Source organism: Crotalus tigris, unplaced genomic scaffold (assembly GCF_016545835.1).
Source record: "Crotalus tigris isolate CLP2741 ecotype Arizona unplaced genomic scaffold, ASM1654583v1 scf7180000019021.11574027:1482141, whole genome shotgun sequence".
Lineage (NCBI taxonomy): Eukaryota > Metazoa > Chordata > Lepidosauria > Squamata > Viperidae > Crotalus > Crotalus tigris.
Genome location: NW_024097333.1, coordinates 1,008,495 through 1,034,518, shown reverse-complemented (window position 1 = coordinate 1,034,518; position 26,024 = coordinate 1,008,495). Strand labels below are relative to the sequence as shown.

General features: G+C 44.9%; 1 protein-coding gene across 1 annotated transcript in view; it reads right to left on the bottom strand.

Annotated features, from left to right (window-relative positions):
• AHNAK (AHNAK nucleoprotein) overlaps positions 1–26,024 on the bottom strand; it is a 77,756-nt gene that overhangs the window by 10,688 nt on the left and 41,044 nt on the right. The window contains 5 exon segments of the mRNA XM_039358537.1: positions 21–7,565; positions 9,643–12,634; positions 15,114–15,301; positions 17,011–17,164; positions 19,866–19,962. Of these exon segments, the coding sequence (XP_039214471.1) occupies positions 21–7,565; positions 9,643–12,634; positions 15,114–15,301; positions 17,011–17,164 (10,879 nt within the window). The 5' untranslated portion in view covers positions 19,866–19,962.

Genomic DNA, 26,024 nt, shown 5'->3' with positions numbered 1-26,024 from the left:
CTCAATATCCACCCTGGGACCCTTGATATCCACATCTGGACCTTTCAGGTCACCTTCCAGTTTGGGAACAGAAACATCCACATCTCCCTTCAGTTTTGGACCTTTGAGGTTCAGGTCAAATTCTGGCATGGAAAGTTTGGGAGATTTGATGTGCATTTCAGGCATCTTAAATTTGGGCCCTTTCCATTTCCCTTCTGGTCCTTCCATTTCAGCCTCAGGGACATCAACACCTAATTTGGGACCTTTGATATCCACACTTGGGCCTTTCAAATCCCCTCCCACTGTTGGTATAGATACATCAGCTTCCCCTTCCACTTTAGGCTTCCTCCAGTTCAAATCTATATCAGGCATAGAGATTTTAGGAACATTAAAATGCATTTCAGGCATCTTAAACTTAGGACCTTTAAGCTTTCCTTCAGGCCCTTCAAGGTCAACTTCAGGAAAATCAACACCAACTTTGGGCCCTTTGATGTCTACATCAGGGCCTTTCAGGTCACCTTCCAACTTTGGGACAGAAACATCCACGTCCCCCTTCATTTTGGGTCCCTTAAAGCCCAGGTCAAAGTCTGGCATGGATATCTTAGGAGCCTTGATATGCATTTCAGGCATCTTAAATCTGGGCGCTTTCAACTTCCCTTCAGGTCCTTCAAGATCAACATCTGGAACATCAACGTCTAGTTTGGGCTCTTTGAGGTCAAGGTCAGGGCCCTTCACATCACCCTCCAAGCTCGGTACTGAGACATCCACATCTCCTTTCACTTTGGGACCTTTCAAATTAAAGTCAAAATCTGGCATGGAGATTTTGGGAGCTTTGATGTTCATTTCAGGCATCTTAAATTTCGGACCTTTCCACTTTCCTTCGGGACCTTCAATGTCAACATCAGGTGCATCAATATCCAATTTGGGACCTTTGATATCCACATCTGGACCTTCCAGCTTTGGGACAGACACATCCACATCTCCCTTCAGTTTTGGACCTTTGAGGTTCAGATCAATATCAGGCATTGAGATCTTTGGTGTCTTGATGTGCATTTCAGGCATCTTAAACTTGGGACCTTTCACTTTTCCTTCTGGGCCTTCAATGTCCAAGCTTGGTGCTTCAATGTCTCCTTTGGGAAGAGAAACATCAAGGTCTGCTTTGGGAAGGTTTACATCCACATCTGGGCCTTCCCCTTTGAAGCTGGGCATGCCAAATTTGGGCATTCTGAATTTTGGCATCTTCAATTTTCCTTCTAGTCCATGAAGGTCAACATCAGGTGCATCAACGTCTAGTTTGGGACCTTTGATATCCACATCTGGCCCTTTTAGGTCACCTTCCAGCTTTGGGACAGACACATCCACATCTCCCTTCAGTTTTGGACCTTTGAGGTTCAGATCAATATCAGGCATTGAGATCTTTGGTGTCTTGATGTGCATTTCAGGCATCTTAAACTTGGGACCTTTCACTTTTCCTTCTGGGCCTTCAATGTCCAAGCTTGGTGCATCAATGTCTCCTTTGGGAAGAGAAACATCAAGGTCTGCTTTGGGAAGGTTTACATCCACATCTGGGCCTTCCCCTTTGAAGCTGGGCATGCCAAATTTGGGCATTCTGAATTTTGGCATCTTCAATTTTCCTTCTAGTCCATGAAGGTCAACATCAGGTGCATCAACATCTAGTTTGGGACCTTTGATATCCATATCTGGACCTTTTAGGTCACCTTGCAGCTTTGGGATAGACATATCAACATCTCCCTTCAGTTTTGGACCTTTGACGTTTAGGTCTACATCTGGCATGGAGAACTTTGGAGCTTTGATGTGCATTTCAGGCATCTTAAACCTTGGAGATTTCCACTTTCCTTCAGGACCTTGAATTTCTATATCTGGTGCATCAATATCCAATTTGGGACCTTTGATATCGACATCTGGACCTTTCAGGTCACCTTCCAACTTTGGAACAGAAACATCAACATCTCCCTTCAGCTTTGGACCTTTGAGATTCAAATCAACATCTGGCATTGAGATCTTTGGAGCTTTAATGTGCATTTCAGGCATCTTAAATTTGGGACCTTTCATTTTTCCTTCTGGGCCTTCAATGTCCAAACCTGGCCCTTCAAGTTCAATTTTTGGACCAGAAACATCAAGATCTCCTTTAGGGAGGCTTACATCCACATCTGGACCTTCCCCTTTGAAGCTGGGCATGCCAAATTTGGGCATTTTGAATTTTGGCATCTTCAGTTTTCCTTCTGGTCCATGAAGTTCAACATCAGGTGCATCAATGTCCAGCTTGGGACCTTTGATATCCACATCTGGCCCTTTTAGGTCACCTTCCAGCTTTGGGACAGACACATCCACATCTCCCTCCAGTTTTGGACCTTTGAGGTTCAGATCAATATCAGGCATTGAGATCTTTGGTGTCTTGATGTGCATTTCAGGCATCTTAAACTTGGGACCTTTCACTTTTCCTTCTGGGCCTTCAATTTCCATACATGGTGCTTCAATATCTACTTTTGGGACAGAAACATCAAGGTCTGCTTTGGGGAGGCTTACATCCACATCTGGACCTTCCCCTTTGAAGCTGGGCATGCCAAATTTGGGCATCTTGAATTTTGGCATCTTCAGCTTTCCTTCTGGTCCATGAAGTTCAACGTCAGGTGCATCAATGTCCATTTTGGGACCTTTGATATCCATATCTGGGCCTTCCAGCTTTGGAACAGACACATCCACATCTCCTTTCAGTTTTGGACCTTTGAGGTTCAGATCAACATTTGGCATGGAGATCTTTGGAGCTTTGATGTGCATTTCAGGCATCTTAAATTTGGGACCTTTCACCTTTCCTTCTGGGCCATCAATGTCCAAATTTGGTCCTTCGATTTCAATTTTTGGACCAGAAACATCAAGATCTCCTTTAGGGAGGCTTACATCCATGTCTGGACCTTCCCCTTTGAAGCTTGGCATGCCAAATTTTGGCATCTTGAATTTTGGCATCTTCAGCTTTCCTTCTGGTCCATGAAGTTCAATGTCAGGTGCATCAATGTCCATTTTGGGACCTTTGATATCCACATCTGGCCCTTTTAGGTCACCTTCCAGCTTTGGAACAGACACATCCACATCTCCCTTCAGTTTTGGACCTTTGAGGTTCAGATCAATATCAGGCATTGAGATCTTTGGTGTCTTGAAGTGCATTTCAGGCATCTTAAACTTGGGACCTTTCACTTTTCCTTCTGGGCCTTCAATGTCCAAGCTTGGTGCTTCAATGTCTCCTTTGGGAAGAGAAACATCAAGGTCTGCTTTGGGGAGGCTTACGTCAACATCTGGGCCTTCCCCTTTGAAGCTGGGCATGCCAAATTTGGGCATTTTGAATTTTGGCATATCCACATCTGGCATGGACATCTTTGGAGATTTGATGTGCATTTCAGGCATCTTAAATTTGGGACCTTTCACTTTTCCTTCTGGACCTTCAGTATCTAAACTTGGTCCTTCAAATTCAACTTTTGGACCAGAAACATCAAGATCTCCTTTAGGGAGGCTTACATCCACATCTGGGCCTTCCCCTTTGAAGCTGGGCATGCCAAATTTGGGCATTTTGAATTTTGGCATCTTCAGGTTTCCTTCTGGTCCATGAAGTTCAACATCAGGTGCATCGATGTCCACTTTCGGACCTTTGATGTCCACATCTGGCCCTTTTAGGTCACCTTCCAATTTTGGGACAGACACATCCACCTCTCCCTTCAGTTTTGGACCTTTGAGGTTCAGATCCACATCTGGCATTGAGATCTTTGGAGCTCTGATATGCATTTCAGGCATCTTGAACTTCGTCCCTTTTAATTTTCCTTCTGGATATTCCAAGCTAACGTCTGGCGATTCCACATCCAGTTTAGGAGACTTGATATCTATCTGAGGTCCTTCAAGATTGCCTCCAATATTTGGTACAGTTACGTCCATTTGTCCTCTTGCTCCAGGTCCTTTGATGTTCAAGTCTACATCAGGCATGGTGATCTTTGGTGCTCTGATATTCAGTTTTGGCATCTTAAATTTTGAACCTTTCAGCTTTCCTTCAGGACCTTCAACATGTAAATCTGGAACTTCCACATCTATCTTTGGACCTGAGATGTCAATTTCTCCCTTTGGCAAGTTTAGTTCTGCATCAGGACTTTCTAGTTTGGGGCTTTGAACCGTAAAAACTGGCATCTTCAGTTTTGGCATTTTTAGTTTTCCCTCACTCTGGAGATCAGCGTCTGGACCACTTAGCTGTACTGTTGGCCTCTTGATATCAACGCTGGGTCCCTTCAATTCTCCTTCTAATGTTGGAGCAGAAAGATCTAAATCACTTTTCACTTTTGGACCTTTCAAATTCAAGTCAATATCTGGCATGGAGATTTTGGGTGTTTTGAAATGCATTTCAGGCATTTTAAACCCTTCAAGATCCATACTTGGCATATCCATCTCTACTTTCGACCCCGGAACATCCAAATCTGCCTTGGGAAGGCTCACATTAAAATCAGTAGCCTCTCCTTTCAACCCAGGTGTTCCAAATTTTGGTAGCTTCATTTTGGGCATCTTCAACTTGGCTTCTGGGCCTTCAAGTTCAATATCTGGAAGATCGACATCCAATTTTGGTGTACCAAGATTCGGTCCTTTCAAATCTCCTTCGAGTTTTGGAACAGTTACATCCATTTCACCCTTCATTTTGGGGACTTTGAGATCTACATCTGGCATGGAGATTTTGGGAGCTTTAATATTCAGTTTTGGCATCTTAAATTTGGGTCCTTTTAGTTTTCCTTCTGGGCCTTCAATGTCCAAACTTGGTACTTCTACATCAACTGTTGGAACGGCAACATCAAGCTCTGCTTTGGGCAGATTTAAATCCATATCAGGACCTTCTCCTTTGAAGCTGGGTATTCCAAACTTAGGCATTTTGAATTTTGGCATCTTCAGTTTCCCTTCTGGTCCATGCAGGTCAACATCTGGAGCTTCAATATCTAGTTTTGGACTTTTGATATCAATTTCTGGACCTTTTATGTCAGCTTCTAATTTTGGAATACAAACATCACCTCCTGTGAGTTTGGGCCCCTTTAGATTCAAATCAGTGTCTGGCATGGAGATTTTAGGACCTTTAATATGCATTTCTGGCATCTTGACTTGGGGACCTTTAATTTTGCCTTCTGGTGCTTCAATGTCCAATCTTGGGGCTGCAATATCGACTTTAGGAGCAGAGAAGTCAAGGCTGCCCTGGGGAAGATTGATGTCCACAACAGGAACTTCACCTTTCAAACTGGGCACGCCAAATTTAGGCATTTTCAATTTGGGCATTTTGAGTTCAGGTCCATGAAGGTCAACATCTGGTGCTACAATGTCCACTTTAGGAGCCTTGATGTCCACAGCTGGGCCCTTCAGTTCTCCTTCCACTCTTGGCATGGAAACACCCATGTCCCCCTTGATTTTGGGGCCTTTCAAATTTAGGTCAATGTCTGGAATGGAGATTTGTGGAGTTCTGATATGAGGCCCTTTCAGTTGACCTGAAGGACCTCTGAGGCCAATGTCAGGAGCAGCAATGTCCACTTTGGGGCCCTTGATGTCTATTTGTGGGCCTTTCAGGTCACCTACTTTTGGCGCGGAAACATCCATATCACCCTTTAATGATGGCCCTTTTAGGCTCAAGTCAAAATCTGGAATTGAAACCTTTGGTGCCTCAATGTCCAATCCAGGAGCTCCAATATCTGCTTTAGGACCTGAGATGTCAAGGCTGCCCTGGGGAAGACTGATGTCGACATCAGGAATGTCAGATTTCAAGCTGGGCATGCCAAATTTAGGCATTTTCAATTTGGGCATTTTGAGTTCAGGCCCATGAAGGTCAACATCTGGTGCTACAAGGTCTACTTTAGGAGCCTTGATGTCCACTCCCTTCAGTTCTCCTTCCATTCTTGGTATGGAAACACCCATGTCCCCCTTGACTTTGGGGCCTTTCAAATTTAGGTCAATGTCTGGAATGGAGATTTGTGGAGTTTTGATATGAGGCCCTTTCAGTTGACCTGAAGGACCTTTGACACCAATGTCAGGAGCAGCAATGTCTACTTTGGGGCCTTTGAGGTCTATCTGTGGGCCCTTCAGGCTGCCTTCTAGTTTGGGCACAGAAACATCCATGTCACCTTTTAATGATGGTCCTTTCAGGCTCAGGTCAACATCTGGAACTGAAAACTTTGGTGCCTCCACATGTAGTCCTGGCATCTTGACTTTGGGACCTTTAATTTTGCCTTCTGGTGCTTCAATGTCCAATCTTGGGGCTGCAAAATCTACTTTAGGAGCAGAGAAGTCAAGGCTGCCCTGGGGAAGATTGATGTCGACATCAGGAACGTCAGGTTTCAAGCTGGGCACACCAAATTTAGGCATTTTCAATTTGGGCATTTTGAGTTCAGGCCCATGAAGGTCAACATCTGGTGCTACAAGGTCTACTTTAGGAGCCTTGATGTCCACAGCTGGGCCCTTCAGTTCTCCTTCCACTCTTGGCATGGAAACACCCATGTCCCCCTTGACTTTTGGGCCTTTCAAATTTAGGTCAATATCTGGAATGGAGATTTGTGGGGCTTTGATATGAGGCCCTTTCAGTTGACCTGAAGGACCTCTGAGGCCAATGTCAGGAGCAGCAATGTCCACTTTGGGGCCTTTGAGGTCTATCTGTGGCCCCTTCAGGTCACCTCCTAGTTTGGGCACAGAAGCATCCACATCACCCTTTAATGATGGCCCTTTCAGGTTCAGGTCAAAATCTGGAATTGAAACCTTTGGTGCCTCAATGTCCAATCCAGGAGCTTTTATATCTACATTAGGACCTGAGATGTCAAGGCTGCCCTGGGGAAGACTGATGTCGACATCAGGAATGTCAGGTTTCAAGCTGGGCATGCCAAATTTAGGCATTTTCAATTTGGGCATTTTGAGTTCAGGCCCATGAAGGTCAACATCTGGTGCTACAAGGTCTACTTTAGGAGCCTTGATGTCCACAGCTGGGCCCTTCAGTTCTCCTTCCACTCTTGGCATGGAAACACCCATGTCTCCTTTGACTTTGGGGCCTTTCAAATTTAGGTCAATGTCTGGAATGGAGATTTGTGGAGTTTTGATATGAGGCCCTTTCAGTTGACCTGAAGGACCTTTGACGCCAATGTCAGGAGCAACAATGTCTACTTTGGGGCCTTTGAGGTCTATCTGTGGGCCCTTCAGGCTGCCTTCTAGTTTGGGCACAGAAACATCCATGTCACCTTTTAATGATGGCCCTTTCAGGCTCAGGTCAACATCTGGAATCTTTGGTGCCTCCACATGTAATCCTGGCATCTTGACTTTAGGGTCCTTAATTTTGCCTTCTGGTGCTTCAATGTCCAATCTTGGGGCTGCAATGTCTACTTTATGAGCAGAGAAGTCAAGGCTGCCCTGGGGAAGATTGATGTCGACATCAGGAATATCAGGTTTCAAGCTGGGCACACCAAATTTAGGCATTTTCAATTTGGGCATTTTGAGTTCAGGTCCATGAAGGTCAACATCTGGTGCTACAATGTCCACTTTAGGAGCCTTGATGTCCACAGCTGGGCCCTTCAGTTCTCCTTCCACTCTTGGCATGGAAACACCCATGTCCCCCTTGACTTTGGGGCCTTTCAAATTTAGGTCAATGTCTGGAATGGAGATTTGTGGAGTTCTGATATGAGGCCCTTTCAGTTGATCAGAAGAACTCTTGATGCCAACGCCACGAGCAGCAATGTCCACTTTGGGGCCCTTGATGTCAATCTGTGGGCCCTTCAGGTCACCTTCCAATTTGGGCATGGAAACATCCACATCACCCTTTAATGATGTCCCTTTTAGACTTTCAACCAAGGTCTGGCCCAGCCCCTTTGGTAGCTTCATTGGGCATCTTCAACTTGGGCATGGGCCTTCAAGTTACCTGGAAGATCGAATGGTCCACCAAGTACACAAGGGGCCCTCAATACTCATACTAATCTCCAAGAGTTTTGTTCAGTTACATCCATTTCACCCTTCAAAAATGGGGACTCCTGAGATCTTGGACACTTGGCATGGGTTCAATTTTGGGAGCTTTAATATTCAGTTTTGGGGTCTCTAAATTTGGGTCCTCTTTAGTCCCTCCTTCTTGGAACACTTCAATGTCTGCAAACCGGTAACAGACATCAACTGTTGGAATATCCATGGCAACATCAAGCTCTGCTTCAGATTTCTCTTGAAGGCCAATGTCTGGACCTTCAAAAAGCTGGGTAGATCCAAACACATTTTGAATTTTGGCATCTCCAGTTTCTTTTACACCCATCCATGGTTCTGGTATCAACATCTCTGGAGCGCAATATGGGGTTCTGGAGGACTTTTGATCCTCAATTTGTTTGGATGGTCCTGATTATGTCAGTTTCTAATTTTGGATTTGAGGAACTTCAATCACCTCCACCACCTGGCCCCTTTAGATTCATTTGGGCAGTCCTCATTCTGCAGGAGAATGCAAGTTGACCTTTAGCTTTGATATGCATTTCTGGCAGACCTGGACTTGGGCACTTTTTTAATTTCAGTGCCTGGAGGGCATGGAGACATTTCAATCCCTTGGGGCAACATCCTCTGCCCTCATTCAGTAGCCTTTTTCAGGTGTTTAGGAGAAGTTCAAGGAACTGCCAACTGAGTTTTGGAACAGTTACATTGTTTTCCATCATGGACTTTCAGGGCATGGGTCCTTCAATGTCCTTGGTCTGTTGGAACGGCTCAAGCTCAGATCCATATCAGGACCTTCTCCTTTGATTATTCCAAACTTTGGGCATCTTCAGATGTTCTGGAGGTTTTCCAATGGAATGGCTTCTAACATCTGCCCCACAAGTGTCCACCTTTAGGGCAACACCTTGCCTTCCTTCATGTCCAATCTTGGAAGACTGGAGCAGAGTCAAGGCTTCTTCTTTCCTGGTCCACAAGTTCTTGTCAACATCTGGACAATACCCATGTCCACAGCCCCTTCAGACTCTTTGGGGCCTTTCAAATTTAGGTCAATGTCTGGAATGGAGATTTGTGGAGTTCTGATATGAGGCCCTTTCAGTTGACCTGAAGGACCTCTGAGGCCAATGTCAGGAGCAGCAATGTCCACTTTGGGGCCCTTGATGTCTATTTGTGGGCCTTTCAGGTCACCTACTTTTGGCGCGGAAACATCCATATCACCCTTTAATGATGGCCCTTTTAGGCTCAAGTCAAAATCTGGAATTGAAACCTTTGGTGCCTCAATGTCCAATCCAGGAGCTCCAATATCTGCTTTAGGACCTGAGATGTCAAGGCTGCCCTGGGGAAGACTGATGTCGACATCAGGAATGTCAGATTTCAAGCTGGGCATGCCAAATTTAGGCATTTTCAATTTGGGCATTTTGAGTTCAGGCCCATGAAGGTCAACATCTGGTGCTACAAGGTCTACTTTAGGAGCCTTGATGTCCACTCCCTTCAGTTCTCCTTCCATTCTTGGTATGGAAACACCCATGTCCCCCTTGACTTTGGGGCCTTTCAAATTTAGGTCAATGTCTGGAATGGAGATTTGTGGAGTTTTGATATGAGGCCCTTTCAGTTGACCTGAAGGACCTTTGACACCAATGTCAGGAGCAGCAATGTCTACTTTGGGGCCTTTGAGGTCTATCTGTGGGCCCTTCAGGCTGCCTTCTAGTTTGGGCACAGAAACATCCATGTCACCTTTTAATGATGGTCCTTTCAGGCTCAGGTCAACATCTGGAACTGAAAACTTTGGTGCCTCCACATGTAGTCCTGGCATCTTGACTTTGGGACCTTTAATTTTGCCTTCTGGTGCTTCAATGTCCAATCTTGGGGCTGCAAAATCTACTTTAGGAGCAGAGAAGTCAAGGCTGCCCTGGGGAAGATTGATGTCGACATCAGGAACGTCAGGTTTCAAGCTGGGCACACCAAATTTAGGCATTTTCAATTTGGGCATTTTGAGTTCAGGCCCATGAAGGTCAACATCTGGTGCTACAAGGTCTACTTTAGGAGCCTTGATGTCCACAGCTGGGCCCTTCAGTTCTCCTTCCACTCTTGGCATGGAAACACCCATGTCCCCCTTGACTTTTGGGCCTTTCAAATTTAGGTCAATATCTGGAATGGAGATTTGTGGGGCTTTGATATGAGGCCCTTTCAGTTGACCTGAAGGACCTCTGAGGCCAATGTCAGGAGCAGCAATGTCCACTTTGGGGCCTTTGAGGTCTATCTGTGGCCCCTTCAGGTCACCTCCTAGTTTGGGCACAGAAGCATCCACATCACCCTTTAATGATGGCCCTTTCAGGTTCAGGTCAAAATCTGGAATTGAAACCTTTGGTGCCTCAATGTCCAATCCAGGAGCTTTTATATCTACATTAGGACCTGAGATGTCAAGGCTGCCCTGGGGAAGACTGATGTCGACATCAGGAATGTCAGGTTTCAAGCTGGGCATGCCAAATTTAGGCATTTTCAATTTGGGCATTTTGAGTTCAGGCCCATGAAGGTCAACATCTGGTGCTACAAGGTCTACTTTAGGAGCCTTGATGTCCACAGCTGGGCCCTTCAGTTCTCCTTCCACTCTTGGCATGGAAACACCCATGTCTCCTTTGACTTTGGGGCCTTTCAAATTTAGGTCAATGTCTGGAATGGAGATTTGTGGAGTTTTGATATGAGGCCCTTTCAGTTGACCTGAAGGACCTTTGACGCCAATGTCAGGAGCAACAATGTCTACTTTGGGGCCTTTGAGGTCTATCTGTGGGCCCTTCAGGCTGCCTTCTAGTTTGGGCACAGAAACATCCATGTCACCTTTTAATGATGGCCCTTTCAGGCTCAGGTCAACATCTGGAATCTTTGGTGCCTCCACATGTAATCCTGGCATCTTGACTTTAGGGTCCTTAATTTTGCCTTCTGGTGCTTCAATGTCCAATCTTGGGGCTGCAATGTCTACTTTAGGAGCAGAGAAGTCAAGGCTGCCCTGGGGAAGATTGATGTCGACATCAGGAATATCAGGTTTCAAGCTGGGCACACCAAATTTAGGCATTTTCAATTTGGGCATTTTGAGTTCAGGTCCATGAAGGTCAACATCTGGTGCTACAATGTCCACTTTAGGAGCCTTGATGTCCACAGCTGGGCCCTTCAGTTCTCCTTCCACTCTTGGCATGGAAACACCCATGTCCCCCTTGACTTTGGGGCCTTTCAAATTTAGGTCAATGTCTGGAATGGAGATTTGTGGAGTTCTGATATGAGGCCCTTTCAGTTGATCAGAAGAACTCTTGATGCCAACGCCACGAGCAGCAATGTCCACTTTGGGGCCCTTGATGTCAATCTGTGGGCCCTTCAGGTCACCTTCCAATTTGGGCATGGAAACATCCACATCACCCTTTAATGATGTCCCTTTTAGACTCAAGTCAACGTCTGGCCCAGCCCCTTTGATTGGGGTTGTTTTCACTGAGGGCATGGAGATACCTGGACCTTTTAATGGTCCACCAAGGTCAACACTGGGGCCCTCAATACTCATACTAGGCCCTTTCAAGTCCCGTTCAAACTTTGGCCCTGAAAAATGTATAGCTCCTTTTCCTTTGGAACTTTTAAGGTTCAAGTCAATATCTGACATAGAGATTTGGGGTGTCTGTCCACTAATCTCAGTCCCTCCTTTTGGAACACTGATATCTGCTGCAGGGCCCGAAACAGAAAATTTAGGAATATCCATGTGGGGTATTTTAAACTTTGCTTCACTCTCTTGAAGGCCAATGTCTGGAGCCTCAAAATCTACCTTAGATTTCACCCCACCTTTCAAATCCAGTCCTTTTACACCCATATCCAATTTTGGTTCTGGTATTCCTCTGCTTGTTACGCCTTTGGGGCCCTCTGGAAACCCTCCTGGGGTTTTGATGGTCACTGATGGAGCTGTTGCAGTCATTTGAGGAACTTCAATGTCACCACCTGGAGATGATATTCCAAATTTGGGCATCCTCATTGCAGGGAATGCAAGTTGTCCTTTGCTTTCATCACCGAGACCTGGACTTGTCATTTTGCCTTCAGTGCCTGAGGGAGGGACTTTGACCCCTATGTCCTGCAACCCTCCCCATTCTCCTTTCATTTTAGGACCTTTGAGATCGAACTGCAACTGTTCTCCTGTTTTCCCATTGATTTCAGGGCTGGTGAAGTCTGTCTGACCTCTCAGATCTATGCCCTTGACCTCGGAGACTTGGATATCAGTTTTCCCCACCTTTGGCTGCCCCACAAGGGTATCGGGAACACCTGCCTCCCATGTTCTGGAAGGCAAGTCAATAGCTGGTCCAGAAGATGTCACATCATAAAATTTCCCTCCTTCGTGGGAGACTTTTCCATAGCTGGGCCTCCCGGGCAAATCCACGTGTGGGATCTTGATGACAGTTTTCCCCGGCTCTGATTCAATTCCAACTTTAGAAATCTGGCTAAGTTCATGTTTAGGAATTTTGATCTTAAACTCAGGACTGCTGATGTCAATCTCTTTGGCACCTTCAGGGCCGGTAACATCGACAGTGTAAGCCGTGACTCTTTTGGTGACTGTGATGGTCCTGCTTTGAGTTCCTGCATGCTCAACTTCCACGCCGTCTTCTGACTTAAGGCGAGGTTTAATTTTTGTGGTGTAAATCCGCTGGTATTCTTCATCGTCTCCACTCTGAAAAGGAAAAGAATTGTGTCATCAAACGTTCTGCTCAGACTGCTGCGCTTCTACAGGCAATCATGGAGAGCAGTCTGCATCAAAACAACATCCCAAAATGTCTACAGCAGTGGTTCTCAACCTTTCTAATGCCGCGACCCCATAATGCAGTTCCCCATGTTGTGGTGACCCCCAACCACTTATACATCACTGGGTGCCAGGGGCGTGGCCAAAGAAAAGGGGGGAAAAATGGCGGACAGCCTTGTTTGGCGACCCCCGTGAAATGGTTGTTCGACCCCAAATGGGGTCCCGACCCACAGGTGGAGAACCACTGGTCTACAGTGACAAGTCTCATCATTTCACTTCAAATATTCTTATTTAAAATATAGAATAATAGAGTTGGAAGAGACCCTATTGGTCCCGTAAAATAATAGGGTTGGAATGAAAAGTTGGGAGGTCTTCTAGTCCAGGGCTTTTCAACCAGTGGTACAGGTACCACCATGTACCACAGGTGGTACGCGACCATCCTAGAAAAGTAGCAGGGGAATGAGCTGAACCGGTGGCAGCACCGCACAAGCCTGAGCGAGAGATGGCTGGAGCTGCAGGGCTGTCAGGGCTCAGCGGAAGCGCCAGGATCAGTGCCAGGCTCCAACTGGAGCTTGGCGCTGATCCTGGCGCTTCTGCTGAGCCCTGGAGAAGCGCCGATCAGCTGCAATGTTGCAGCATCTCCAGGGTCTTGTGATTTACATTCAGATGCTTGGCAACTGATTCATATTTATGATGGTCACAGTGTCCCAGGGTCTTGTGAAGTGACCAAAACCTGCTGCAACCACCCAGCAGTTGGGGGGAATAAAAACCAAACACTCCCTCACTCCATCCCCGCTGCCAATCCTCAACAGAAACGCTCACAAAAATGAAAACCTCGGACAGGAGGAAGAGCGTGGCCGGGTGGGCAGACAGGTGTCTTGCTCGGCTGTGGCTTGGGGGGCACTTTTTTCAGTGCCATTGTAACTTCAAATAGTCACTAAGTGAACTGTTGTAAGTCGAGGACTACCTGTACTTTTATCACTTTTTTCCCTTTTTTGGGGGTCAAGTTTTTGACACCTTGCTAGGTGACTGGTGGTACTCGGCTGTTGCTGTATCCTAAAAGTGGTACAATGGGTGAAAAGGTTGAAAAGCCCTGTTCTAGTCCAATCCCTTGCTCAAGCAGGAGACCCTGCACTATTCTGGACAAATGAATGTCCACTCTCTTCCTGAAAATCTCTAGTGATGGAGCACTCACTCAATTAACCAGTGTACGGCTTCTGGAGGGAAGCCGTACACTGGTTAATTGTACTCACTGTCAGGAAGTTTCTCCTTAGTTCTAGGTTGCTTCTCTCCTTAATTAGTTCCCATCCGTTGCTTCTCGTCCTGCCTTGTGGTGCTTTAGAGAATAGGTCAACCTATTCTCTATTTCTCTATGACAGCCCCTCAAATATTGGAAAGCTGCTACCATGTCACCCCGGGCCTTCTTTTCACTAGAGTAGACCCATCCAATTAAAAATGTTCATCGAAATATTGTGGAAAAGGAAAGGACTCTTACGAATTCCAGAGGGTTTTAGCAGAGAGATTTATTGCGCAGGTTCAGAAGCAATAGCAACGAGCAATTCTGAACCCCGAGGGAAAGAAGGGAGAGAAGAAGGAGCGTGTGGATACAGTGAGAGGGGAAATGGGCGAGCAACACCAAAAGTCATGTGTATGTATGCATTTCATTTTATTAAAAGTATCTTATATATAAGAATGTAAAAAGAATGCATGTTAACATCTGATAAATATCACGGTATATGCATGGGGGAGAATTTGGAAAAATAAAAAATTATTAAAAAAACCCAAGTAGCTGTCCTGTCTCTTCTTAAAAACTTCCAGTGTTGGACCACCCACAACTTCTGAAGGCCAGCTTGTTCTACTGGTTAAGTGTTCTCATTGTCAGGAAATTTCTCCTTAGTTCTAGTTCAGTGGTTCTCCACCTGTGGGTCGGGACCCCATTTGGGGTCGAACGACCATTTCACGGGGGTCGCCAAACAACGCAGTCCGCCATTTTTTTCCCTTTTCCTTAGCTGTGCTCCTCCCTTTTATTCTATTGGCTTTTGAAAGCCAATAGAATAGACTCTCTTGAATAGAGTCTAATTCTATTGGCTTTCAAAAGCCAATAGGAATTGTCCAGGCTGTCTCTGCCCTGCTGAGCCCGCCAAAAGTCCCATTCTGCAAACGGTGCTGCACCAGTTGAGTAGTCCTCGACTTATGACTGGTTGAGCAGTCCTCGACTTATGACCGGTTGGGGATCGCGGCATTAAAAAGGTTGAGAACCACTGTTCTAGTTCAATCTCAAACGTGAGCACGCTTGACCTAGAATTAAGCAAGGCACCCAAGAACAACAGGGAAACTGGGATTGTTGTTTTCCTTAAATATTCCACACATAGACATTTCTTCCATTCTTCTTCTTTTCACACATACTCACCAAAACAACTTCTGGGCTCCTTGGAGCAAACACGTCGTAGGAGCCAGCCTGCCCTGGCAACGGAGAACGGTCTCCTTTCCTCTGTAGCCGCAGGCCCACTGGGTGATGACCCACATTTTTAAGGAGCTCCGTGACCTCCCTTGAGGGCACGTTGTCAAAATAGATGGTGGCGCTCACAATCTGGTCTCCTGCAGAAAGAGAAAAGCGGGGATTCTGTTGTTAGATCATTAGGAAGAGCTTAAAAAGACATCAAGGAAGGGTGGAAAGGATACCATAGTTGGAAAGGATCTTGGGGGTCTTCTAGTCAGCTCAAGGTAGGAGACCTTACTCCATCCCAGACGATGGATGTCCAATCTCTTCTTGAAGACCTCCAACAATGGAGCACCCACAATTTCTGGAGGCAAGTCGTTCCACTGATTAATTGTTCTCACTGTCAGCAAATGTCTCCTTCGTTCCAGGTTGCTTCTCTCTTTGATAAGTTTCCACTTTTTGCCCTGCCCACAGGTGCTTTGGAGAATAGGCTGACTCCCTCTTCCCTGTGACAACCTTTCAAATATTGGAAGATGCTATCCTGTCACCCCTAGTCCTTCTTTTCATTAAACTTCTTTTCATTAATCATACCCAATTCCTAGACGTTCTTCACCCCCTAATCAGCTTTCTTCTCTTTCTAGAGCAGTGGTTCTCAACCTGTGAGTCGGGACCCCATTTGGGGTCGAACGACCATTTCGCGGGGGTCGCCAAACAACGCAGTCCGCCATTTTTTCCCCCTTTTTCCTTAGCTGTGCTACTCCCTTTTATTCTATTGGCTTTTGAAAGCCAATAGAATAGACTCCTTGAATAGAGTCTAATTCTATTGGCTTTCAAAAGCCAATAGGAATTGTCCAGGCTGTCTCTGCCCTGCTGAGCCCGCCAAAAGTCCCATTCTGCAAACGGTGCTGCACCAGTTGAGTAGTCCTCGACTTACAACTGGTTGAGTAGTCCTCGACTTACGACCGGTTGGGGGGTCACAGCATTAAAAAGGTTGAGAACCACTGGTCTAAGGACATCCAACCTTTTCTATCACCGCTTAATAAACATCCTTCATTTGCAATGAAAAGAAGGCCTAGGGCAGTGATGGCGAACCTTTTTAGAGACCGAGTGCCCAAACTGCAACCCAAAAACCCACTTATGCATCGTCGAGTGCCGGGTGGATGTGGCCCATTGGGTGGGCGTGGCCCATTGACTGGGTGTGGCCAATTTGGGGGGTGTGGCCTATTGGGTGGGCGTGGCTGCGGTGGTAACGGCAGACTGGGTGGGACTAAAAAGTTCAATCAATCAATTCCAACTTTGCGAGATCTTTTTTTCCCCCGCAAGAAGTTGAAATTGATTGATTGAATGAACTTTTTTTTTGCACACAGCGGTGGAGGCCTAAAGCAAAAAAGTTTTATAAAACCCAGCTGAAGGCCTAGGACTGGGGCGACGGCGCGCGTGCCCACAGAGAGGGCTCTCCGTGCCACCTGTGGCACGTGTGCCATAGGTTCGCCACCACGGGCCTAGGGGGTGACATGATAGCAGTCTTCAAGTATTTGAGGGGCTGCCACAAAGAAGAGGAGGGGGTCCACCTATTCTCCAAAGCCCCCGAAGGTAGGACAAGAAGCAACTAATGGAAACTAATCAAGGAGAGAAGCAACCTGGCATTAAGGAGCAATTTCCTGAGGACGATTAACCAGTGGAACAGCCTGCCTCCAGAAGTTGTGGATGCTCCATCAATGGAGGCTTTTAAGAAGAGATTCGACATTTGTCCAAAATAGTTTAGGGTCTTCTGTTTGTGCAGGCAGTTGGACTAGAAGACCTCCAAAATCCCTTCCAACTCAGTTATTCCTTTGTTCTGCAGAGGCCCCAAGATTGTTTCACTAACCTTCCTGTACAATTCCTGTCTTGGCGACTGGCGAGTCCTGTTGGATCTGCTTCACGAAGACACCTTCATCCGTCTCTTTGATGGTAATACCATGAGAGCTGTCTTGCCAATCAGGGAGTAAGATCTCCCGGGTACTATCTTCTTCCTTCTCCATCTTAGACACAAAAACAAGCGGCTGTAAATCTCCCAGGCTTAAAGATTAAAACAAGGAGAAATCCTGTTCAAGATATATTCCAATGGCACAGCTCTGGAAACTGATCTAATCATGTGACCACGGGGAGGCTGCAATGGTCATAAGTGTGAAAACCGGTCATAAGTCATTTTTTTTCAGTGCTGTTTTAACTTTGAATGATCACTGTCTGAATAGTTGTAAATCGAGGACTAACGGTAACATAGGCCAACTGGACCTCAGACCCGTTCAAGAAATCTGATTTAAATCTTCACCACCTTTCCACCTCCCATGGCTGCTGGGATGATAACTTGCAGCATCCCGAAATGGCAGTGATCCAAAATAATCATTGGGATCGGCCCTTCCTATTGGTGGACTCAAGTTCTGACATCACAATCTGAATTATAATGCAAGTAAAGAAACACATTAAAACGACGTATTAAAGAAACACTGTAACCACTACGGCAGTGTTTCTCAATGATGGCAACTTGAAAGTTATGTGGACTTCAACTCCCAGAATTCTTGGCTGGCTAGGGATTCTGGGAGTTGAAGTCCACACATCTTCAAGTTGCCAAGGTTGGGAAATGCTGCATTAAGGCAAGACAAATATGCATTCCCAAGATGTTAAGCTGCCTTCCAGACACCCCTATCCCTATCCCTATTAGGGAGCTTCTTAAATGAATTTCCAGGGTGTGTCTCTTCTGCTTAGCAAACCACAGAATGCAGCAGCCTAACTAGATTCCTGAAATAATTTTGCAAAACCATCAGCGTTTACAAAGTGGACCGCAGAGGCATTTCTGCAGGAAATAATGTTGTGGTTGAGACGGGCCCAAACTTTTTTTTTTTTTTTAAATGTTAGCCAAACTTCAGAAATTCTAGTAGTTAACAGGAAGGAGATGGGTGGAAAGAGATACAGATAATTATATAACCATAAAGATACTACGCAGATAAAATTACTTTTGGCTGAATCAAATGTAATGGTTTATATGTAGTCAAGGTACTCCTTGACTGACCATAACTGGAACTAGACGTTCCATTGCTAAGCAATGTGGTTGTTAAGTGAGCCATCTCGTGATCATGGCTGATTTTATGACCTATTTTTGCCATAGTTGTTAAGCAAATCACTGCAGTTATTAAGTGAGTCACGCAGCCATTAAGACAATCTGGCTTCCCTCATTGACCTAACCCTAACCCTAACCCAAAATTTATGTTGCTAAGTGAAAAATTTGTTGAGTGAGTTTTGCCCCGTTTGACCACTTTTCTGGCCACAGTTGTTAAGTGAGTTGTTAAATTAGTAACATGGTAAGTGAATCTGGCTTCCTTCCATTGACTTTACTTGTCAAAAGGTCACAAAAGGGGATCACGTGATCCCGGGACGCTGCAACCGTCATAAATGTGAATCAGTTGTCAAGCATCCGAATGTAAATCACATGACCATGGGGATATTGCAACGGTCATAAGTGTGAAAAATGGTGGTAAATCACTTTTTTCAGTGCTGTCGTAACTTCAGTCACTAAGTGAACTGTTATAAGTCGAGGACTACCTATATATGCCGATTCCCAAGCCCCCCCAAATTCTGACTGGGTGACCGCAGAGAATGCTGCAGCAGTTGTAAGCATGAGAACTGGTTGTAAGTCAGCTTTTGCAAGCACCATTGTAACTTACATCAGCCACTAAATGAATGTTCGTAAGTCGAGGCCTACTTGGATTGTGGATTCATCTGATGATTAAGGAAACATGACATGAGAAGATAAAGTAGGGGGGTGGTTCCCACAATATGCTAAGCCAGAAAGCAGAATCACAATACTCTACATCCATCTGAGATTAGCATGTTGGACAAACCTTGCTTGTGAACCCTAAACTGAATTTCTGCATTCTGCACCCAGTACCTTTTTTTAAAAAAAAACCACTTTTGCTTTGCACCAGCTTCTTATTCGCTCAATAACCAGGGAGATTAAGTGCTGCAAATTGACACATGTGCATAGCTCTTCCTTTTTGCAAAAACCAAAACCTTTCACATTTACTCACCAGTTGGCATCAGATCCCTTGGAGCCAAGTTTGACACCAGTTTTATGATTCTTCCCTGATTTTCCCCGTCTAATCCATAGCTTTGGGATTCCTTTGATCCGGGTATAAACAAGGTTACTTGTTTATACCCGGGTCAAAGGGTATCTTTGCTGACACTTGCTGACACTTGGATAAATGCCTTTAAAGCATTTGTATTGGCCAGCAAACCTATCCACAACATGCACCAATGGAATGTGTTGAAAAATTAAATTCATTAAGGTAGAAATTACAATTTGCCAGGATGATGTATTACAACTACAGAGTACCTAAAAAAATGTTCTAATCTAGTGTTTTTCAACCTTGGCCACTTTACGATGGGTGGATTTCAACTCCCAGAGTTCCCCAGCCAGCACAGTCATAAATAAACATATATAGTCATAAATGTTATGATTTTTTCTGCCATGGTATCAAATCACTGCAAATTCACTGTTCAGTGAATCAGTTTGACTTTGTTTGTCAAGACAATAGATTTGAGCCGTGTTCCTCAACTTAAGCACTCACAACTCACTCCTTGCTTAGCAACGGGAATTCTGCTCCTAATTGTGGTCATGTCAAGGACTGCCTCTACTGCTGTTTCTAAAAGGTAGAGGGAAATAGGAATCGCTGAACAGTCTCCAACCTTGCTAGGACTTTGCTCCAGGTAGGATCCGCCCCAGGAATTCAGCACTTCTCACTTGCCAATCCTTTTCGTATTATGTTCGTTCCAACTTCACAACCTAGGAAAGAGATTAAAACTTCTGGTGAATAAAAATCACTCTCAATGTTTCTGAAACCTTGAATGCCAGAATTTTACCAAGCACACAACTTGGCAGCCTGTTGTGCCAGCTTTATTTTACTATTTTATTGTACCTTTACTATTTTATTAATTTTTTTAATGCTGCCAGTACTCTGTAAGGTGACAGCTTTTATTTTCTAAGCCCTTCTACATCTTTCTTTTTCTATTAAAAGCAGAAATATTTCCTCCATATCTGCACAAGTTTTAAGTGTACCAATATTTCCTCATGATATCTCTAACGCCAACTTCTTTTTTTCCCAGGATTGTAAAAGACACAAAATGGTTTTATAAGTGGCAGCTTTGGCAATCAGCTTAACAAAGCGTGCTGTGTAGTTCAAAAGCTTGCACATTCTTCGCTAAAACCAGCTGGCTGCACAAAAGACACTTTCAATTCCCAATGGATCCGTTGGCCTTCTCCCCAAGAAAATACTTCTACAGCTAATGTTTACATGTCACCAGAATGAGTTTTGTCAGCACAAATCTATCTCATCCCACAGTCTCCATTCAGAAAACACTCCCTATATATTCATATCAAGCAATTATTAATCATTAATATCTGATAAGGATTCTAAAGTTTACATGTCATCGTGAACACGCGCTTACTCTTTGCATCAATTCTTAGATTGATGTATGCTGTATAGAAAAGGAGGGATTTGGAGCTACAGCAGTGGTTCTCAACCTTTTTAATGCCGCGACCCCCAACCAGTCGTAAGTTGAGGACTATTCAACCGGTCGTAAGTCGAGGACTACTCAACTGGTGCAGCACCGTTTGCAGACTGGGACTTTTGGCGGGCTCAGCAGGGCAGAGACAGCCTGGACAATTCCTATTGGCTTTTGAAAGCCAATAGAATTAGACTCTATTCAAGAGAGTCTATTCTATTGGCTTTCAAAAGCCCATAGAATAAAAGGGAGTAGCACAGCTAAGGAAAAGGGGGGGAAAAATGGGGGACTGCATTGTTTGGCGACCCTCGTGAAATGGTCGTTCGACCCCAAATGGGGTCCCGACCCACAGGTTGAGAATCACTGAGCTACAGGATAGATAGCTTCAGCTGATTTTATTACAATACAATTTGCAAAACAGGTACCGGTAGTCCTCACCTTACGACCAGAACCAAGTCCAAAATTTCTGTTGATAAGCGAGACAGTTCTTAAGTGAGTTTTGCTTCAGTTTATTTCTTGCCACAGTTGTTAAGTGAATCACTGCAGCTGTTAAGTTACTATAACACGGTCGTTAAGTGAATCTGGCTTCCCCATTGACATTGCTTGTCAGAAGGTTGCAAAAGGGAATCACATAACCACGGGTCATTGCGACCGTCATAACTGCGAATCAGTTGCCACGCATCAGAACTTTGATCACGTGACCACGGGGATGCTGTGATGGTCATAAATGTGAAAAACAGTCGTAAGTCACTCTTTTTAGTGCTTTGTAACTTCGAACAGTCACTAAGCAAACTGTTGTAAGTCGAGGAGTACGTATACTATCGACGAAGGTCAAAATGGATTTTTTTTCCCTACCTAGGTAACACACAGCTAAATTTGTTCTCTTTAGTTCAGTGTTTTTCAACCTCTGGAGCTTGAAGACTTCCAACTCCCAGAATTCCCAGGCAGCCATGTTGAGAGACTGAATTAGTATAAGTCACAAAACACTCGTGTTAAACTAAGCTTAGTTTTCAGGGTTAGTATGTGGTGTGAACCCCCTTGGTTTGGTTACTTGACGATTCAATATACGATGCAAAACTGGAAAGTGGAATAATTCAGAAAGTAATTTAAGCATGGGCTGTGAAGGGACTCAGGTTATTTCTTTTAAGGTGACCAACTGTCCTCCTTTACGGAAGACAGTTCTCCTTTTGTGAGTTCTGTCCTCCCTCAAAAAGTGTCCTCCTTCATGTCCTCCTTTTCGATATTTGAAGACTAATCTGCAAGGCTTTTTTTTTGCCCTCATAGAACGCTCAGAACGGCATTCCGGCACCTTTTTTGATGGTTTTTTTTCACCTTTTGCATGAGCTGTGCTACTCCCACTATTGGCTTTTGAAAGCCAATAGGAATTGCGGCTGAGCAAGCCAAAACACCCAAGCTGGCAAACTTTGCACCTGCAAGTTGTCTGTATTATTGTTGCAATGAATAAAATGTTTCTTTTATTTACGATATTTTTTTTTCTTCAATTTATTTGTGTCCTCCTTTTCATTGTGAAAAAGTTGGTCGCCTTATTTCTCTGTTTACCGGTACTCTAACCAATCTGAAACAAAGTTTTTTTCCTAAACGCAAATCCCTAAATCCCTTCCTTGCAGAAAAACAGGTACCAATCAAACAAGGGGCTGCCCCAAAGAAGAGGGAGTCAAGCTATTCTCCAAAGCGCCTGAAGGCAGGACAAGAAGCAACGGGTGGAAACTAATCAAGGAGAGAAGCAACCTAGAACTACGGAGAAACTTCCTGACAGTGAGAACAATTAATCAGTGGAACAGCTTGCCTCCAGAAGCAGTAAATGCTCCAACACTGTAAGTTTTTAAGAAGAGACTGGACAGCCATTTGTCCGAAATGGTGTAGGGTTTCCTGCCCGAGCAGGGGGTTGGACTAGATGACCTCCAAGGTCCCTTCCAACTTTACTATTATTATTATTATTATTATTAATAATATTTGCTCATTTCCAGCAGCGGACTCTGGTGCCAAACCAGGAATATTTTTTACTGCTAGTTGCCGAGATGTCATGTTTTCATTGCTATTACTATAATGCCAAGATTACATAACAGCTTTCCCTGGCTTGCTGCAAAATTGATAAATCACATTTTTAGCTTCAAACAGGTTGAAACCTAAATTCACTCCAAGAAGGATGTTTACACAACCCGTTGCTCCTCAGGGAAGAAAAAAAAAAAGCCAAACCCACTTTAAAACTCACCAAACTTATGCTATTGTGAGGAAGTGGCCCCTGGATCTTAAATGAGACGGTTTATAGCATGTTGTGTGAACCGAGCTGAGTTAACATGGCTTGCAAGACACCAGAAGATTTGCATGCGGGGGAAAAAAACTGAAGCCCCCTCCTCTTTGGATGCTGGGTGGTTTTCTAAATTGGTTGGGCAATCACTGTCCCCAGAGGATGAGCATGCAAAGTATGGTACAAATGCCTGAGGAATCTCAAGCTTGTATTCCTCTTGCCTCTGCAGAACCGACTGTTAGAACAAGCAACTTTAATGACTGAAGAATTAATGGCAGCAATTCACACCTTGTCCAAAGCTGTGGTTGGTTTAAATTTTCAGGGGTTCTCAACCTTGGCAACTTTAAGACTTGTGGACTTCAACTGGCTGAGGAATTCTGGGAGTTGAAGTCCACAAGTCTTATAGTTGCCAAGGTTGAGAACCCCTGGTTTAACTCACTCTGATTGGTTTCAATAAGCCACAATTGGCTGGAAAAGCATCCAAACACTCAACCACCGCCATGGTTTATCTACCACCATGGTTGGCTTTCCAACTGCCAATCTCCATACAAGTAGTCCTTGTTTAACGACCGCCTCGTTTAGTGTCCATCTTTGCAGCCACAACAGGGATGAAAAAGTAATTTTGCAACTATCCTCATGTTTATGATCTTTGCTGATCTGTAGGGCAGCAAAAAGCTGAAGTCAGATCCTAAACATGGCTGCAATTTCACTTAGTGACTACTTTGCTTGACAACCGAGTTGTTGGTCCAAATGATGGTCGCTAAATGAGGACGACCTGAATGGCTTCAACCAGAGAGACAAACAGGACAATAGGAAGAGTGATACCATCCTTTTGCAGGCAAATACTCTTAAATACAGGTAATGCTGGAACTCATGGCCAGTTGCTTTGCGTCCATTTAAAGTTACGATGGACCTTCCCAGGGCTACCTCGGACCTAGATTCAAAATTCTGACAGCCATTACATTTGGGATGCTTGGCAACTGGCTCCCATTTATGGCTGTTTGAGCATCCTGTGGTCACGTAGCCATGTTTTGCCCCAAACTGACTTTGAAATCCAGTTTCCAGCAAAAACCACAGAGGACATGAATGCAATGTTCGCTTTGCAACTGCTACATTCGCTTAATGACTACTGAGGAAAAAAGTTGTATAATTTGGCATGCTCACATGCTCCCCCGCTTAATGGCCACCACAACCTACTATCATAATTCCAGACTCAATTATGGTTGTACATTGAGGATGTCCCATATATGTTTTTTTTTTTACCTCCCAGGCAAGGAATATTTGGTAATCTTGCAGCCCACCACAAATCGGCTTAGTTCGGCCTTTCGGATCTGGGGGTCCTCAAGATGGGCAAGTTTCATTTACCACAATCCTCCCCAATGGCTGTGCTGGCTGAGGAATTCTGGGAATTGGTCCACCTATCTGGAAGGGCTCTTAATCAGGGAATGCTGATGAGCTAGCTGGATTCCGGACCTCTGTTCAAGTTGATTTCTGACTTTTTAAAATGCAGGTCGTCCTTGACCTACAACCACAATGGAGCCCAAAATTTCTGATGCTAGATGAGACGGTGGGTAAGTGAGATTTGCCTCATTATATGACTTTTCTCGCCGCAGGTCTTAAGTGAATCACTGCAGTTGTTAAGTTAGTGAATCTGGCTTTCCCATCAACTTTGCTTGTCAAAAGGTCTCAGAAGGTGATTTCACGGCCCTGCAACCGTCATAAACATGAGCCAGTTGCCAAGCTCCACGTGACCACGGAGATGCTGCAATGGTTCATAAGTGTGAAAAACGGACACTTTTTCCCGTGCCGTTGTAACTTCGAATCGTTGTTACTATTGTAAGTCGAGGACTAACCTGTCAAGTGCAAGTAAGTTGACAACCCACCCAAACGATCCGACTAACATTTTGGAGAGTCTTAAAGTTTGGCAACTTTTAAGACTTGGGGACTTCAATACCCAGAATTCCCCAGCCAGTGGCCAAAGTTGGACATCTCTGTTTTAGTGGCTGCCACCAGGGGGCAGTGCTGTGCTCTCCATTTATGTTTTCCAAGCGCTGGCTGGCACTTTCCCAGCCCCACCTATCCTGCTGTGCCAATTTCCTGAGTCTTCGAGAAAGTTTTCCATTTCCAAGCAGTCGGGGATCAGGCTTACGCATGATCCCCGACTGCTTGGAAATGGAAAACTTTCTCAGCTGATCAGCCCCCACCCCAAAGAGGAGGAGGAGGAGGAGGAGGAGGAGGAGGCAAGTCTTTGCAAAGTCCCAGCTGACATCAACTTGGCCTGTTTGATCTGGAGGAGCTTCAAGAGCTGAAATCTGAACCAGAACACAGTCTGCAAAGGTGGCAAAGAACAGCCCAGGATTTACTCTCCTTCCTGTCCTTTTTGCAAAGCTTCCAAGATTGCAGCGCTGGAGAGAAAGGAAATTTCTGCGTCTTTGTGGCACAGAATTCTTACAGCGGGGGAAAAAAAGCAAAAGGTTTTGCTTTTTGTTTTGTTTTTTGCGGTCAAATTCCTCACCCTGGCAAAGTTGGAAACAGGGTGGGTTGGTGGGTTGGCATGAGTACAAGGCTGGCATGTGTCATCAAGAGGACATGGATTGTCGATAAGCACTCTGGATATATCTTGCTCTTACAGAAAATATTCTTCTCCTGGCTGCATTCACACACGATCCTTCATCGGGTCATTTGCACAACATGGTTTAGCCTGGGCTAGCTTAACTTCTTGTATGGATTAACCTGTTGCATGAATTCGGATCAATACATTGAACGAACTGAGAAAGTACGGTAAACATTAGCTATCAAGTGTCTTGTGCAAACCCCACCTTTGCAAGTACTCCTCAACGTACGGCCATAATCGGGAGCAGAATTTCCATTGCTAAACAAGTCAGTTGTTCACTGAGTTGCGCCTGATTTTACTAGCTCTTTTTTTTTTTTGCCATGTTTGTTAGGAAAATCGCTGCAGTCGTTAAGTGAATCATGCAGCTGTTAAGCAAATCCGGCTTCCCCCATTGACTTTGTTGGTTGGAAGCTGGCTGTAAAACTGGTTGTAAATGGCGATTACTTGACCCAGGGATGCT